General features: G+C 42.0%; 1 protein-coding gene across 1 annotated transcript in view; it reads right to left on the bottom strand.

Moving 5' to 3' along the window:
- Window positions 1-17,427, bottom strand: part of COL3A1 (collagen type III alpha 1 chain) — a 114,667-nt gene that overhangs the window by 20,066 nt on the left and 77,174 nt on the right. Inside the window, exons 24-36 of the mRNA XM_053281462.1 lie at window positions 16,545-16,643; window positions 15,764-15,817; window positions 15,593-15,646; window positions 15,098-15,151; window positions 13,052-13,105; window positions 11,167-11,211; window positions 10,950-11,048; window positions 9,607-9,714; window positions 7,431-7,484; window positions 4,329-4,382; window positions 4,177-4,230; window positions 1,470-1,523; window positions 50-157 (exon numbers count right to left, since the gene is read on the bottom strand). Coding sequence (XP_053137437.1) covers window positions 50-157; window positions 1,470-1,523; window positions 4,177-4,230; window positions 4,329-4,382; window positions 7,431-7,484; window positions 9,607-9,714; window positions 10,950-11,048; window positions 11,167-11,211; window positions 13,052-13,105; window positions 15,098-15,151; window positions 15,593-15,646; window positions 15,764-15,817; window positions 16,545-16,643 — 891 coding nt within the window. The remainder of the gene's footprint in view (window positions 1-49; window positions 158-1,469; window positions 1,524-4,176; window positions 4,231-4,328; window positions 4,383-7,430; window positions 7,485-9,606; window positions 9,715-10,949; window positions 11,049-11,166; window positions 11,212-13,051; window positions 13,106-15,097; window positions 15,152-15,592; window positions 15,647-15,763; window positions 15,818-16,544; window positions 16,644-17,427) is intronic.

Below are 17,427 nucleotides of genomic sequence, written 5' to 3'. Positions count from 1 at the left end.
CAGATATAGGAAACAGTATAACAACATGTCGGTATCAATGAATACTTACGGGTATACCAGGTCCTCCTGGTGGACCTGCAGCCCCTGGAGATCCAGGTTCACCCCTTTCACCAGCAGGCCCTTTCTCTCCTTTTCCACCAGGTTCCCCATTTTGTCCCTATATGGAAATAAAAACTTAATTTAAAATTAATATCCAATGACACTTGATAATTTATGATTTTTGTCAGTCCTGACAAGTATAACAAGTGTTACTGTGCACCGCCCAGAGCTGTTTGTATGGGGCAGTATAAAAATGTAAACAAACAAACATACATACAAACAAATAAAAGGGTAGAAATATCACAAATGCCTAAAGGGACCTGGGATCTAAATCATAATCAAGTTCAGTGCCTGCTTGATGCAGATACAATGAAAGTATGTGTGCAGCCCCTGCTAATTGAGCAAAGAGGCACCTGTTAAAATTGGTCATTTTATTTATTTAATTATATCTATAAAAATTGCTTTGAGAACTTGTGTTGAAAAGCGGCATGTAAGTATTCGCCATATTTGTATTCGTCATTCTCTTTATTGAGCAAGGGGAGAGCAACTGGCTCTTTCCAGCCCCAGTATAGAATCCTTCCAGTGGCTGTTGCTGGTTTCTATCGTGGTGCTTTGTTTTGTTTTTAAAGATTGTGAGTACTTTGGGGACAGGGATCCATCTTTATTTATTTTTATTTCTCTACATAAACCGCTTTGGAAACTTTTGTTGAAAAGTGGTAAATAAATATTCGTCATTGTTGTCATGGTCCTAGTAAAGTCTTGTTAATGGCTCTGTCTGTTTCACTCAAAAATAAAAACGATTTTGCTTTTCATAGACCTCTGCTCCCTACCCTCTCAAACCCATTTATTACCCGTTAAAGACACTACAGAGAATCTGACTGGAAGGAGGACATAATTGCTCAAACAGGTGACTGCATCAGCATTTGTTGGAATATTCAGAAAAGCATTCCATCCCTGTCGATTACAGGATCTCATGAAGTTATAAAGGAAATCAGCACCTCATTCTGGGGACTCTTATGGTCCACACATTACCAGAGTTTTGTCACTGTGAAATCACTGTGATGCAAAAAGCAGTACAGCTATACTTGATCAAAAATAAGAAGGAAACATTTCTGAATTATTGACTCATATTTCTACAAGTCCCTTGTTTCCCTCTAGCAGAGCACAGATGGATGAGAGAGGAAAGGGAAAGATTTCAGTATATTAATAGTTGAACAGTTATTCTGGAATAGTCCCTTTGAATTAGTAAAATAGCTCTAGAACAGAGTTTAGGTGTAAGAGCCTACATGTAGGAGTCTATGTGTATGTGGCGTTAGTAATGATCTCCTCAACACAGATGTAAGATACAAAGGTAATCTCCTCCTTAAAGAGAGCAGGAAAAGTTGAAAGAGTTGGAAAACAAATGGGTATTAAAAACTCTCCATACTTACTGGAGCTCCAGGGAAGCCAGCAGGACCAGGAGGACCTGACTCACCTCGATCACCCTGCAAATTACAAATATAGCAAAGGGGTGTGAATTAAGAATAAGAAACGCAGCATGGGAGGCTGAAAATTGCACTGATAATCTTGTTCATCATCTCTTTCAACTGTCATATGTTTGGGATACTCTGTGTTTGCAGTGTCCTACATATTCTCTCCTCTTACTCTTCTCAAACTTAAAACCACTTAAAACACATTCTAAGTCATTTTTTAAACCAAAGAATTGGGACTATTCTTGTTTGTTACATATGCAGCTATGTATAGATGCCTGGTCAGGGGTGGCAAATAGGGGTGTGTGAGCCGGCAATTAAACCGGGCCAAATCGGTTCACTGGCCAGCTCGGGGATATACTTGTAATAGGGAATCTGGTGAGGATTCCCCTTTACAAGTACAGGATATTCCCTACAGTAAAGTGGTGGTGGTGGTGGGAGAGAAAAGGTAGTCTGTACCTTCCAAATGCAGACGCCAGGGGCGGCTCCTTCAACCCCGCTGCTGGCCTTCCAAATGACAGCCTGGACTGGCTGCAACCTGGTTTGGGCCGCCGCACACACATGGAGGCCATTTTCATGACCTCACTGGATTCTGCTTTACAAGTATCCCCTCCCCCCAACTTGGCTCACAAGCCAGATTTTTTATCAGTCTGGTTCGAACTTGGACTGGCATCGCTCTTTGGGGGACCAGGCCAGTTCAAATTGCTCGAACCGGGCCGGCTCGATGTCAAGCCCAGCTCGAAGTGAGCTGGCTTGCACATCCCTAGAAGCAAATAGAGCTTAGCACAGGATGGAGAATCAGAGCGAAGCTTATTTCAGTTCAATTCAGACACAATTATATTGATTTGCCAGTACAAATGGGTGGCCTGTATTAAACTGAGAAGGCCGAATTGGGTTGGATATAATGCATTGCCAATAGGAAACAACAGGGAATCATAAAAATGCTTGTACTTTGTTTTAAGTCATGTGATGGAACTTCCAGGAATGGTAGGACCTCGTTAGGGCTTGATGCCCCCCCAATTTCAGGCAGATAGATCAAGGGGCTTCCGAGAAGATATTTTTTAAAATTTGAACTGCAGCCCCCCTTTTAATGTAACCCTAGTGCAGGGGTATAGCTATAATTGAGCAGATGGGCTCAAAGAACCCAAGCCTTGCAGCTCCTGAGGGTTCCACCGCCCCTTATTTTCTTCATTAACTCCCTCACTCCGAGGGGCCACCAGGGAGAGGGGCGAACATGGGCCCCCTCTTCCCTAGCTACACCCCTGCCCTAGAGGCAAATGGCTAATGCCAGATTGCTTCCACCACTGACAGTTGATTTCCCTACCCAGTGATTCTCTTTCCACTTGTAATATTTCATTATTATTTTATACAATTCCTATTTCAATACAAGAGATCCCCCCACTGGAAATTTTGGTACAATTCTCTGGTGGCCAAAGGGCAGAACAGTGCAATGAATTTACGGGGGGGGGGGCATTCTAAAACTCATTTTTGATACAGCACCTAGCCACCTTGAGCATGTTATAAATAAGAACTTATATTTTATATAGGGCAGCAATAATTAATAATGGTCTGCTCGGCTTATATTTGAGTCAATAGATGTAAGTTATCAGTGATTTTGAATAAAGAAATCAGATCAGCAACCCTATTTTTTATAAGAAAAATTAATAGTCAAAGTTGAAATGACAAATCCTTAAATTTACTAAAAGTGTAAAATAAAAAGAGATAGGTATATGCCAATTGCTAAAACTGCTTTGAACATAAGTAAACCGATTCTCAACTGTTGATATTTCAAGTAATTTCAGCAGCTGACATGCATATTCATTCTACATTAACACATCGACATTTTCTGTCATACAATGGGGGAGACAGAAATGATGATCTCCACTGTCCCTCTGCAGCCATCTGTGTTCTGCGACCCTCAGGGACATAATTTCAGAAGGCACAGCCAACTTCAGAGGCAAGGGAAGATGTTTGAAAATCACCCCTCCCCTGTTGCATGGCAGAAAACGCTGGAGTGCTTGTGCAGTGTTGGTCTGGATGTCAGCCAATGATTCCATATGCAGTAAGTAAAATTACACATACATGATAGAGGAGATTTGTTTTAATATATTATTTCATAATCTTGTCAAGAAAGAAAAGTCCTAAAACCTTGCATATATCTGAATTTCCACCAAAGTTCAGGCTCAAAAAGGAATCTGACATTCAAAGACACTATAGCCTTGTGAAATCAATGGCAAATATTCAGACAGAGCGCCCATGCTCCATAGGATGAGCCAGTGCTGAGGATGAGATGGGATCAACTAACTCAGCATTATTATTGCTGGGGGTTGTAGACCACCTCTTCTTCTCCTGGAAGTTCTCTGTGTCACTTCAAAATGCATCTCTGAGGGTCATGCAGTTCTCAAGGTCATAGTTTTGGGTGACACAGAGGAGTCCTGGAGGAAGGGGGGGTACCAAAATCCTCCCCCACACATGTGGGTACCATTTTTTTGCTAGACTCACACTTGTCTGCACATCTCACAGAGCACAGAGACTTCATTAGTTAAGATATAAGCCAATGGGTTCCATTAGGCTACTTAGGAAAATGGTTTTTTTGAGCCAAAGTTATTTTCTGCAGTACAAATAATCTAGGGTTGAATTATGATTATAATAAAAAAGCATCTCTTACAGGACCGCCACGAGGGCCTGTTGGGCCATGAGGTCCAGCTGGACCAGGCTCTCCCTAGAAGAAAAGAAGAAAGCTTATTTCAGAATTTGATTATCCACAATGAGTACAGCTAACACATATAGATACTTCACCTTTTAGAAACTGACTAGTACCTTGTCACCACTTTGGCCGGCTGGACCAGGGGGTCCAATGGGACCTGAAGGACCCTGCAAAATTAGGAGAAAAAATTCAGCATGATCAATAAAAGGTATGAGCATGCATTAACAGTCTGTAATTCAAAAGTGTTATGAATGTTCTGTGCTATTGTTCACTCCTCCCAGCTTGTCTGGGGGGCGGTTGCCTAGCCCCGGACTTCGTAGAGGCATGAGGCAGGCACTGGCCAGCCATTGGCTGGTGGACTGGCTGGGGGTGGGGTGCGGGCTGCTGGTGCATCTCACGTCCCGCCCCAAACTCAATCCGGAGTTTGAGAGCAACCCCTCCCATCCATCTCTGGCTATAGTGTGGGTTCTGGCTGACTGTCCCGTTGGGGGGCTGGGGAGGAATCTTTCGGCCTCTGATAGATTGGCTTTGTCCAGGAGTCTTTTTTGCCTACCTCACACTATATGCCTTAGCTAGTTAGTTCAGGTTTGTTCCCTTGGTCACAACGGCAGGTACAGTGTGGTTTCTTGGGTTTTTGGCTTCTGGTGAGCACCTTTTCAGACACATGCTTGGTGTAAGGAGAGGCCATTGCTAGTCCCTAGACGTTTCACGGCATAGGGAGTGCTGGTTATGGCTGACTTCAACATGCCAAAGGAATCAACACCCTCTAATTCTTTACAGCTTGGGAGCGGCAAAGACTACGGCAGGTGCCTGCACACTAGGTGGCTATGATGGGCAGCCGACGGCCTTAGGCCTGATCCTGCCTGGAGTGGAGTTGTATCACCCTAAGTAATTCTGGCCGGCTCCCGCGTAAGCAGCAAGTTCTTCTGAACTGCATAGTGGGGGTATGTGTGTGCTCTCCTTTTGTTATTTAATTAATAAAGTTGTGGCCATATTATTCATTTATTATTTCTCTATGTAAACCTCCCTGAGCCATTTTTGGAAGGGCGGTATAGAAATCGAATAAATAATAATAATAATAATAAACAACTGACAATAAAATTCAGCCATCCCAGGTCCTTGGGAAGGACTCAATGTCTGAATAAAACAAACCAGTCAATAACACCTGTCTGACTGTGTAAACAAGCAATAATAATGTTTGATTCCATATATTTTGTCTCATGTCTTTATTGTCTGGTTCTTTATTGTCTTTATTGTCTTATTTTGACAGGCTGCTCTTGTTATCTTCATTTTGCCTTTCTAATGTAGTAAGATGTTTCTGTTATGCTGAATGGATGTTGGCTCCATAGATTAGTTTAAGGTTAAGAAGGAGTGTTGAACAACCTATTGACACTCAGAACTTATGGGCAGCATTCAGAGAGATAATCTGACAGCACAAGCTCCTTCTGTGAAGGGAATGAGTGTTGTGTGCATGCAAGAAGCCTTCTGCTCATCCAAGAAGTCCTTGCATGAGTATAAGAGGCAAGTTCCTTCTCTGGATGCTACTGTATATTATGGGTGATTGGAGCTTGTTGGAAAGCATCCATCTCATATATCATGCAATGTGTTGATCAAGAGACATACTCCTTAGAACCCACAGGTGCAATCTACCAAGTAATATTCATAGGTGGCATTGAAATAAGTAGAAAGTAAAATGTTTTGTCTGTTTTTGTTTTTCCAGGAAGTTTTCACACAGGGTTTTAAAAGCCCTTTAACTCGCATCTAGTCTGGAATGGAGGGGGTGCGTTCACATATCGGCCAGATTTATCCCAAAGTCCCTGTGAGTTATTGGGGAGTTCACACACAATTCGGGTTTTTCACTGCACATTAGAGTGTAGCCCAATTTATATCTGGGTGGGGGGAATCCACTATTTGCATCAGGTCTTTTGGGACAACTTTGAGTTTGCAGTAAAGCCTGCTGTGTGTAAAAGGCCCAGGGTACTTCTGTATGTTTCTGTAGGTTTCAGGAATTCCAATTCTAGCTGCTTGGAAAACAAGGCAAACTCTAGTTCTAAATGGGCATTAGTACAAAAGGTTCTAAAGGCTTACCAGGTAAGCAATCACCACTGCTTGTTTACAGGGTTATAGTAACTCCTTTGTGCCCATGTTCAGATGTTACTTATCTCAACCCAGTAGAGTCTGGGGCATGGATATCCCTCCTCCTCATAGCAGCAAGAAAAATAGATTTCAGGAAGGCACACATTTATTTGTATGCAGTATCTTCTTATGCACTGAATTAAACCCCCACATGCTTTCTGAGGATGGTCTAGGGTGTGTGTGTGGGGGGGATGCGGGCAACAGACAGGGCAATCTTACGTCAAATAAGCATGGGACAGCATTCATTACTTTCACCCTTGGGGGAAAACCAAGCTTGTTCTGAGAGCTCCCCAAGATATCTTGAAAGACTGAGCCAGTTATGAAGCGAGAGGAATGGGAATGGGATGGGGGGAGCTTGCCTATCACAAAAGGGAATTTTTGTCTGATGATCAATTCACATAGCATTTCACTTTGGGGTACAAAGTGGCTGAAATTTGTCGGGGGAGATCTAGCTCAGTGTTTCTATGTAGTTTCATTTCACTCTCATACAGTGTTCTCTCTGCAGTACCCCCGAGCAAAAGCTTTTGTAGCTGGGGATTCTGAGAGTTATAGTCAAAAGCATCTGGGAATCCCTCTTTTTCCTTCTTTCAGCTCAGTATGGGTTCTGCCAAATTCAGTTAAAAGACACGGAGGCTATTCACATGTGCAAAACTGGGCTAAGGGAGCCCAGCCCGGTTTTGCACATGCGTGTGAACCGCTGGGATTGGGCCCGATTCCAGTGGCTACACGGCAGCAAACCCACCTAAGTAGCCTCTCCCTAAAATGAGCTTAAGGGAGCGAGTGCTCCCTTAATATCATTTTCTGATCATGTGTCAGCTGCGGCTGGCACACTCGGCGGGGGGGGGGGATGCCAATAATGCACCGCGCACTTGCATTATTGGAGTTCTGGCGATCTGCCCACCCAGATAAGGAAAGGAGATCGTCTGCGGAAAGATAGGTTAAACCCCCTTCCCTGCAGAACTCCCAGGAGCTCTTCTCACTGATCGTGGGAAGAGCTCCACTGATTGTTAAAAATAAGGTGTAGTGGTCAAGTTAGCAAAAAATGAATAGAATCAAATGATATGAGAAGTCTGACTCACCCGTACTCCATCTTTACCAGGTAAACCATCACCACCTCTGCCACCAGGCTCTCCCTGTCAAACAGAAGAGAAACATGTTCATAGGATACAAAATCACTGCTACTTTTTAATGTTACTAAAACAAGAGTCTTAGTTGTTAGCATTCAGTTGCCTAACTAAAGTTGGTTTTATAAAACAGTAGTGTAGTATGGGAGGGCCCATACTTTAGACACATTGGAGTCAGCGGCTGACATCTAGACTAATATTCCATGTATTCAGTAAAGGGAGCATGCATACAGTTTCTGCACTCCAGGCTACAGAACAGCAGTGCAGGCACTTGCATGGCAGATGGTGGGGAGGGGAGAATAATTTTCAGCAATCTTCCCTTCCCTCTGAAATGCTCAATGCCACCTAGAAATATGTCCCTGACGGTCAGGAAAGCACTCTACTACACTTCCCAGCATTCTGTCCACAACTTCCTGTGTGCCCGTCAAGACATTGCTGGGGCTTCCTACAGCTTCATTCCCTTTAAGGGCCCACCCCAGTGCAGTTCACAGGACTGCTCTATGTGAGGTAAGCGGTGGTGGTGGGGATGTCTGTCACACAGGGCCAAGGGTGCCATGCAGATTTGGTTTCAGTCCTTCAATGCAAAGCTGAATCTTTGTACAGTCCTAGTGTTAACTCTTTCTGTATATACAACAGAAAAGTGTAACTTCCTCTCACTTCTAGTAATATGCCTATTGATATCATATCATGAGGTTATGTTTGTTTGCATTACATGGCATTGGTGTGCAGCATGTTAGCAGAAATTACCGTCTTACACAAGGTAGGAGGCTATATGCACTCAGCCTTAATTTAAAATAATTTGACCAAGGAATTGGCTTAGGAGTGGTAGGTGGTTACAGAAAGAAGGGAGATTATGAGTGAGGAACCAGAGTCAGTCATGGAAATCAAGTGTAAATATTTCAACTAAATTCAGGGGTGAAGAAGCATGAGCTAATTCTACAATTCACCAATTATACAGAATGATAGTGATTAATTAGGCCCTGTTTATTTGGAAGCAAGTCCTACTGGTATCCTTTTGAGGATACCATGGACAGACAGGAAAACAAACAAATGGATCATAGAACAAATCAATCCAGAATTTTCACTCGTGGCACAAATGACCAGGCTCAAACTATCATACTTCAGACACATTATGCAAAACCCCAGCTCCCTTGAGAAGTCCATAATGCTGGGGAAGGTTGAAGGAAAGAGAAGAAGAGGATGACCAGCAGCAAGGTGGATGGACTCGATTACGACAGCAATGAATGCACCACTGAGAGACCTAAAAGGCCAAGTTGAAGACAGATCATCCTGGAGAGAATCTATCTATGTGGTTCCTAAGAGTCGACACTGACTTGTGGAGAAGAAAAGACTATGCTCAGGATTTGTGTCAGCATTTTCACATATTACTCTATAAACCTATTCACATGACCTGAGCTGCCTGAGTTATCCCTGGCAACTCGTGTCGTTGAGAGTGCAGAGAGCCCTCCAGCCCTAGCTGATCCAGTCCTGGGTAGCCAAGTCCTTCTACGCAGGGCTTTATCAAAGTAAAACCAAGGGTTGTTTTATCTTGGTAAGCAATTGTGTGCATGATTGCTTCCAGCAATTGTGTGCCCGATTGCCTCCAGATAATTGGGCTCCCTACCGGACAGCTGCCATTTTTGGCAGTGAGCCGGGGTGGTGGGGAGAGCAGCTGCGTAGAGTGGACGGCCTGCAACACTAAGAGCAGCTGCTCCACTGCTCATGTGCTGCATTTTGGGTCCATGGAAGACCCAGGGCAAGTTTCCCCCACTGTCACAGGCACTCTGCTGATCTGTACTGTAGTACATGTGTGGGCACACAATTGGGGAAGATCTGCGTTGCTGTTGATCATCTGCAGGGAAGCAGGTAGGAGCCTGCCTCCCTACCCGCCCTCCCCACTGTCTGGGTAAGAGGTTGTGTGAATGACCTTCATATGTGGAAAATGGCCTTAGAAAGAAGAGGTGGGGTTTTCAGAAAAAATAAGTACCTTACTGCAGATTTTAATAATCTGCATTAATAAGTACCTAGAAATGCAGATTTTTCAATAAACTTGTAATCCTGCCAAAACTAATACCCACAGTCTTCATGATTTTTATTACCAAATGATCATGTCAGTATAAAAAGCGGGTACCTTTTCTCCCTTGGGTCCAGGGCTTCCAGAACCTCCTCTTTCTCCTGGCATTCCTTGCAAACCTGGTGGTCCCATTCCCCCAGGAGGACCCGTAGGACCAGCAGGGCCCTAGAAAAAATATTTTTGACAAGAGCCATTGTGACAACAAAAGAGAAGGTCCTGCACAGAATATAATACATCTTAAATTACTGTAGCAATTGGCCCCTCCCTTACCCTAAAGAGTGAGCCGGAAGTGAACCCTGTCCTGTCTGTCAGGCAGTGACCTCTGGGGATCAGACACTCAGCACAAGGTGACTGGGACCTAGAGGGCCTGGCGGCAGGAAGTGAAGGGGGTCTTTATTCTCAGAAGCAGCCAGGCAGGAGATGAGAGAAGATGGGCAGAAGGCTTAGTGAAGAGCAGCAATGGAGCTTTTGCTGCCTCATGGTCAAAAGCTAGCCTGAATAATTCGCTCAGGGCAAGGACATCTGCAGATCCTTGAGAGACAGGATTTCAGGAAGTCTGAAGTCTCCACCATAGATTTGATGAATTCAAGAAAGAAGCCAGGGCTTTGGCTTCAGGGAAAGGTTTAGCCAGGGAACCGTGTGTTAGGTAGTCTGTGCCAGATTTCTTTGATTTTGTGCTATTGCAAATCCTTACAACTGGTTTATTGTGGGTTTTTTTAATTTGTAATGTAACAAATTAAGAGAAACTGAGCCTCTGCCCTTTTCTTTCAACTAGGGCATTGAAGAAGACTCTGTACCCTGGAAAGGGGCTTTTAAGGGTTCCTTGCAACTGGGCTTTTTGAATAATCCATGAAACTGGGTAACCATGATTTTAAAGTATGCCACTCCAAATACTAGCTGGAGTGCTTTTTTGAAGTATTCTTGCAAGTACTGAGTGTTTCTGTTTCCTGTAACTAAAAGCTGTGAAAGCCTCAGACTGAAGCAATCTGTAGTATTTTAAATAAAGTTTTTCTCTTTTTGATTCTTTGTATCTTACCTGCCTCTGAGTGGATTTTTAACTCAGGAAAAGGGCTTTTACTCTGGTGCAAACACGTCTCAAGGTTCATTGTTCAGCGACCTACCAAGTTTTCCCACTACGTGGAAGATGCATGTGGAGGGTTTTTTGTATTTTTCTATTGGTAAAAGAGGAAGAGCCTCCCTGGAGGCTCACCCAAATCCAGGGAGGAGTTAAACTCTGTAATTAGGGTGTGGTGGCAGTGATTACCAAGAAATGGTTAAGTTTTAAGGGAATAGCCTTTGTTGAGCAAACATGGAGGGAGTGAATCAGCATTTTTCTTTCCCCCATGTGGACTTGCTCTGAGACAAAGGTTGGGCTTAAATATGCTATTTGCTACAATTACCTTTTCACCTTCTGGTCCAGCAGGGCCAACTCCACCTCTGGGCCCTGCAGGACCTTGAGGACCTTGTCCGCCTCGTTCACCTGGGACACCATTTTCACCCTGAGAGAAATAAAAGCTTTTTAGCTTTGTGGCCTCAAAGCTCACCTCATAGATTTGTTTGTTTGCCTCTCTCTGTCACATATTTCAAGGATCATGCAGTGGTGGATGCAAAGTTTACCTTGCTCCCTGGGTTTCCTGGGACTCCATTTTCACCTCTTGGACCCTGTTATACCAAAGTGGGGGAGGTTAATATGTATGCAACCCATGAAACAAATAAATAATGTTCAGCATGCATCCGGTTTCCCCCCCTGAGTTAACCATCCTGTCTATAACCCAATCTGTATGATTAGCAGTTAGGAACTGACAAGCTGGACCAGTGTTTCCCCCGCTCTAAGCAGAGTGCTCCAGTGCCAGTCTCCAGCCAGCCTCAAGCAGCAGCCCAGGAGTGTGAGGGGAGTTTGATGAGTGAAGGGGGAAAAGACACCTTGATGAGAGAAGGCTCATTTCTCCCAAAGGGAATGAGCCTTCCCATTCCCTTGAGGCCCTCCTCTATATGGAGCTACAGGGTTAGTTCTGGCACTGATTACCAATCCAAAACTTGAGCACTTTATTGCTATATAGCGGAGTAAGTGGGTGATTTGGAGAGTTAAAAAAAGGGAGTAGTGTCTTTTTTAAAATTTTAAAAAGGTTATTTCCCCCTGAAGATCCCCCTAGAGCGCAAGCAGGAGAGTTTTTTGGCTTTACAATGCACATATCCCTAACCCTAATCTCTCCTTTAGGATACTTCCTATAAACGATTAGATGTTTGTGCAAGCCCATTCTTTCTCTCCCCTCCCCTCCATTTTTTTGCTTTGTTTTAAAACCATATATGCTTTCTCAGCACTGTGGCTTAAGAGCCCTCAGCATTTCATTGGTCTTTGGACTCACAGGGCCCTGTGTGTGTGTTTTAATGTACAAACCGATATACTTCTGCATAGCTAGGGACTCCCCCACATGTACAGATGGGTAGTTATTTCACTGCCAAACCGATACAAGCACTGAAACTCCTAAGTTCACCATTAGAAGGAATTACAGGCCTCCTTTACTGACTCAGTTTTGCCACTCTCATCACACTTTTTACCCAAGTGGTTTGAAGAGATTGCAAAATAGGAAGTGAATTTTTGGCATTATTACAATTACTGTTTCACTTTTTTTAAAAACTTGAGGTTTTTTCATGGTTCTATTTACTTTTTAACAAAAAGTAAATTATAATTGAATATAGAATCTCTCATATTCTACAAAAAGTACTTTTTAACAAAAAGTAAATCATAATTGATTATAGAATCCCTCATATTCTGCAAAGGCCGTACTCTTATGGTGTGGTTTTTACTTCAAACCATAATTTAAGATTGATATTATTTAATTTTGAGGGGGGTTATTTATATGAAGAACTGGCAAATGTGTCTTTCTTAATTTTATGCCTTGTTATATATAGTTCTTCTAAGGTCTTTTAATGACTATAACAAAGGACTAAAGATGATACAAAGTCATCATCACACAAACAAATATTACTTAGAATCTTTCTTGTTTCTAATCCGTGTATGTGTGTGTGTGTGTGTATTATTAGAGTCATTGATTAATTAGATTTATATCCTGGCAAAAGTCTTCCAATGACAGAGAGACCTTACTTCAATTGTTAAAGGTTCTAAGAAGATTACAGATAACAAACAATGGGCATCCTTTTCCTGTACCTTTTGGAAGTTTAAATGTGACCGACCAATGTTCATTTTCAAGAATTCGGACATTAGGTAGCCGTGTTCAGACATAATTCTGAACATTCATATGATGAGTGTACTGTGTACACTAGTACAGATCTGTACACCAGTAAAGTGATTCACACATTATGTAGAACAGTACACATCCTATCTGTACTATGCATTTGAGGGGCCTGTAACCAGGTTCACTTTTTAAATGAACACAGGTACACTCATTCACACAAAAACATGTATGGCTGTACAGAACTTTCTGAATGAATTTTTAAGGAATAGGAGAAGATGGTAGAGAGAGGAGAAAAAACAGCTTACCGCTTCACCCGGCTTGCCACTCTCTCCAGGTGCTCCTGCAGTACCAGGCAATCCCTATGGAAACAGAATTACTACTTAAGACATGATTTTATGTGCTTTGCCAGCACTAAAATGCTGACATTTTAGAAAGCAGGAGATTTCATCAGGACATGAAATTTCATCAGGGTTGGGCTAAGCCTGACTCTTTCACACTCATCTGAGGTGGGAAGACCATACACATCTAAGGGCCCATGCCCGCCTACCTGGTTGATCCCTCTGCAGAAGTGGTAGTGATAGCACAACTCAGCAAAGCGACTTGAGCTGCCAATGCCACTTGGCACCTCTCACTGACCTGGGGGGGGGGAGTGTCCCCAGAACCAGAGATTACACAGAGGCCTGGGGGAGGACTTGCTTTTGAAGGACTCAGCAGCAGTGAAAGTGGCAGAGAAGGAGCTACCACCGCCACTGCCACAAACTCCTTCTCCTCCCACTCTTGAAGGGTGGGCAAAAGAGGAGCGGCCACCAAAGGATGGAGAAGTCCCTCTTCTTCTTACTCTCTGAGGGTTGGAGAAACAACCGCTACCTGCCTGCCCTCATTTGCCACTGCCTGATAATTTTGGAGTGGTGAGAGGGCCCAGTGCAACCTGACATTAATCTAGATTTCATTAAATTTTGTTCTAAATACAGGAATTGTTCTAAGTGTTCTCCACTGATCAGTGTTCTCCACTGATTTCCCTGGATCTGTGTTAAACTGAATCAGACCACTAATCTCTTTACTTCACTACTGTATACGTTGACTGGCAGAGAATCTTTTCCAGCTGCTAGGGATACTGCAAAACTAGAAATGATAGCAATTTAACCTGGGACCTTATGCATGCAAAGCACGTGTTCCACAAGTGCACTATACCCCCTATGACACTATGTTAAAGTGTCATTTTACAAGTTATACTATAGATATTCACTAGAGTTTTTCCTTGAAGTCTGAAGCTAATCTGGAGGTCCCTGCTCAAGCAAAATATCTGTACAACAACAACAACAAATATTTATATACCGCTTTTCAACAAAAGTTTCCAAAGTGGTTTACATAGAGAAATAATAAATAATAAGATGACTTTGTAGGAATTCTGAGGGAACTTATTTATCTATGAAGAATTGTTTTACAATTATTTGATAAGAGGAACTCTTGCAGATGACCAGGAGCTATTTTTAAAAAACCTATCGGAAAACATAAAAACAATCATGTATAATAAACAATGTAAGTAACCAGTGCTCTGATGATGCAACAAAGGGTGGCATAACTTCAAAATCTAATTGACAAGATTTCCACATGTATATTTTCTCCTGGAAATCAGGAGCTAATTTTGGTAACTTGCTGATATATCTTAAAGCTTCATGCGATTGGAATTGGAGGAGAACAGGGAGAGCTGTAGGAAGCAGATCAAACTAACACAGTACATTAATTGTGCTTTCTGGCTCAGTAGCTTATATCTCAATGATTTTGATGTTATTTAAGTAAGCTGAGCTCAGTACTGCAGCCTCTAACACCACAATCTCATAATAATAATAATAATAATAATAATAATAATAATAATAATAAAAAACACAGACAGGTGTTATTGACTGGTTTGTTTTATCCAGACATCGAGTCCTTCCCAAGGACCTGGGATGGCTGAATTTTATTATCAGTGTTGTTGCTGTTATTATAGATATCGTTGCAGAATATAGGCTGTTACCAGTAATGCTGCTTTTTGAAATTGGCTGATGGTGATTTCTGTGGCCCCTATGGGGTTGAGGTGCTCTTCAAGTTGTTTTGGAATTGCATCTTAATTATTGTTGTTGTTATTAATAATATTAATAATTCTATTTCTATACTGCCCTTCCAAAAATGGCTCAGGGCAGTTTACACAGAGAAATAATAAATAAACAAGATGGATCCCTGTCCCCAAAGGGCTCACACTCTTAATGGGAACAACTTCCATTTTAGTCCATTTTACTTCAACTTTACCACTAACATGTTTGTTTCCTAAACAAAATTATTCAAAAAGCAACAGCAAATGACAAAAATACCTGGAATCCAGGTGGACCTGTTGCTCCTGGCTCTCCTCTTTCACCAGGAGCACCCTAGAAAGGGGAAAAAAAACACCACCTAACGCTTTACCAGCATACTATATAATCATACTTCACAAAGTATGTTGTGTTGTACTAACTCTCTGTCCCTAATATGTTCAATTAAAGAAACATGAAGGGATTACCAATAATCAACAAAGGAGAAAGTTAAAAATTGTGGTATAATAGTATCCAAGTAGTGACGGACAAGCTCCCTTCATTTCAAACTCAAATGGTCTTGACTTAAATAAATTATCCCCCAAAATCATAAAATAACTCACATTGATTCTGAGCTCATTTTGGAGTTTGGACCCCCATCGCTTAGTGATGGGATGGCTCCCTCAGCCAGAATAACAGATATGCTGCTGATAACCTGTCTAGTTATGAACTATTACAAATGTTTTAGCATATGTTTAGTATAAATGAAGTTCATGTTTCGGAGTATAATTCACTTACACCAGGTCCGGGGGGGCCTTGGCCTCCTGATTCGCCATCTTTTCCAGGTATTCCCTGTTAAATAATATGAATAGCTGCTAGTGATGTTTCTAGAGATTAAAAAAAAGAATTTTTCTAGAGATTAAAAAAAAATAGTTTGAAGCTTCTAAAAGGTTGATCAATACTCCTCACCTGTGAACCAGGAGGTCCAGGAGAACCTCTTTCTCCATTTTTACCTGGTGCACCCTAAAAAAAAAAGGGCAAAAGATACAGCAAGGTTAAAATGCAGCCTACTGGCTCATTATGAGAGAAATTAAATAACAGAACCATAATTCTAGATCTTGATCCCTAGTCTCATATACTATAACTGAAGTCCTGTATACCAATGGATAGGTAGAATCAGATATTTGGGCTGTTTCCATTTTATTTCCCACATCACATCAGTAAAAGTATGCAATTTCATGATGTTGCTTTCTTTCCTGGTGCATTATTGGGCAAGAGCAGGCAAGGAAAGGCAGGGTTTTTAAATGCTGTATATGCTGATGGCTGATTTCATCACAGAAGCTGGATCTTCACTAAAGGTAAGCCCCAGCCCGGCCCAGCCCAGCCCAGCCCCAAACTATTCAAAACAATAATGTGGTATTGTATCAAATGGTTTCCTGATACTGGAAGACCTGCTCATTGAAATTGTTTCTGGTGAAAAATCCTTCGATAGGGCTTGCATCGCCTTGGACCAAATTATTGTGTCAATGCAATACACAGCCCTATCAGTTATCCTGCTGTCAGTCCCATTCATATGGTTAATAAGCATTCCATAGCTTAGCTTTTCTTTTATTAATGAGTACTGTCAACACAAATAGTTGACACATGCAGCTCCAAAAAGTTTCAATGGTTTGTCCCATATAAATTCACTACAAGTAATAGAAAAATGAAAATGTGGACTGCAACTAATATGTTTGTAAAGTATACAAACCTCACTGCCCTTTGGACCAGGAAAACCCATCACACCTGGTTGACCTCGGGGACCTGCTGGGCCTGGAGGACCACTTCGCCCTGATTCTCCGGGAGAACCCTAACACAAACAAATGAGAATTAAAGTTTTTGCCTCAATATAAAGGCAAATAAAGAAACAAATGATAAGCCATGGGGAGAATGTTGATACAGTGACTTAAATACTGAACAAAGCTAGTACTAATCCATCTTTTCAATTCAAATATGTGCAGATTTTTTACACAAAGCAATTGCAAATATACTTCCATTTAATATTTGATGGTTATATTATTATTCCATTTTTCAATAATAATATGCAAAGCAATACACATTTTTAAAAAAATAAATAAATAAATAATAATTTTACATTACAAAACAGCAACAATATATCAGTGGCAATGATAAGATTCACACAAGTGCCACAAATAAACCAGCAGATTATAGCACTAAAATGGCAGCACATATTAAACTACAAATTCAATGCCGACTGAAATAGGAGTCCTTAAATGATGTCCAAACACATCTAGAAATGGGCCTAGGTGGATCTTCATGGGGAGGGTATTTCATAATTTTGGCACCACCACCAAAAAGACTCAGTTGCATATACCCACCGATCTGATGTCACATGTGCAGGGCAGAAAGCAGAGCTTGGAAGTTAATCTTAGGCACTGGGCAGGTTCATGTGGGAGCAAGCAATTCCTGAGGAATCCTGGTCCCAAGCCACTGAGAACTTTAGAAACTAATACCAGCACTCTGATCTCAGGGCCTCATACAAAAATCTGGTGGAAACTTGTGTCACCAAGTTTCCAGACTGACTTCAGGATAGATTCGGCAATGCTGTTATTTGAAACACAACAGAAAGCTTT

The sequence above is a fragment of the Hemicordylus capensis genome, chromosome 1 (genome assembly GCF_027244095.1).
Source record: "Hemicordylus capensis ecotype Gifberg chromosome 1, rHemCap1.1.pri, whole genome shotgun sequence".
Taxonomy (NCBI): domain Eukaryota; kingdom Metazoa; phylum Chordata; class Lepidosauria; order Squamata; family Cordylidae; genus Hemicordylus; species Hemicordylus capensis.
Note: the sequence above shows the minus strand (reverse complement) of the source record. Positions and strands in the feature narration are given on the sequence as shown.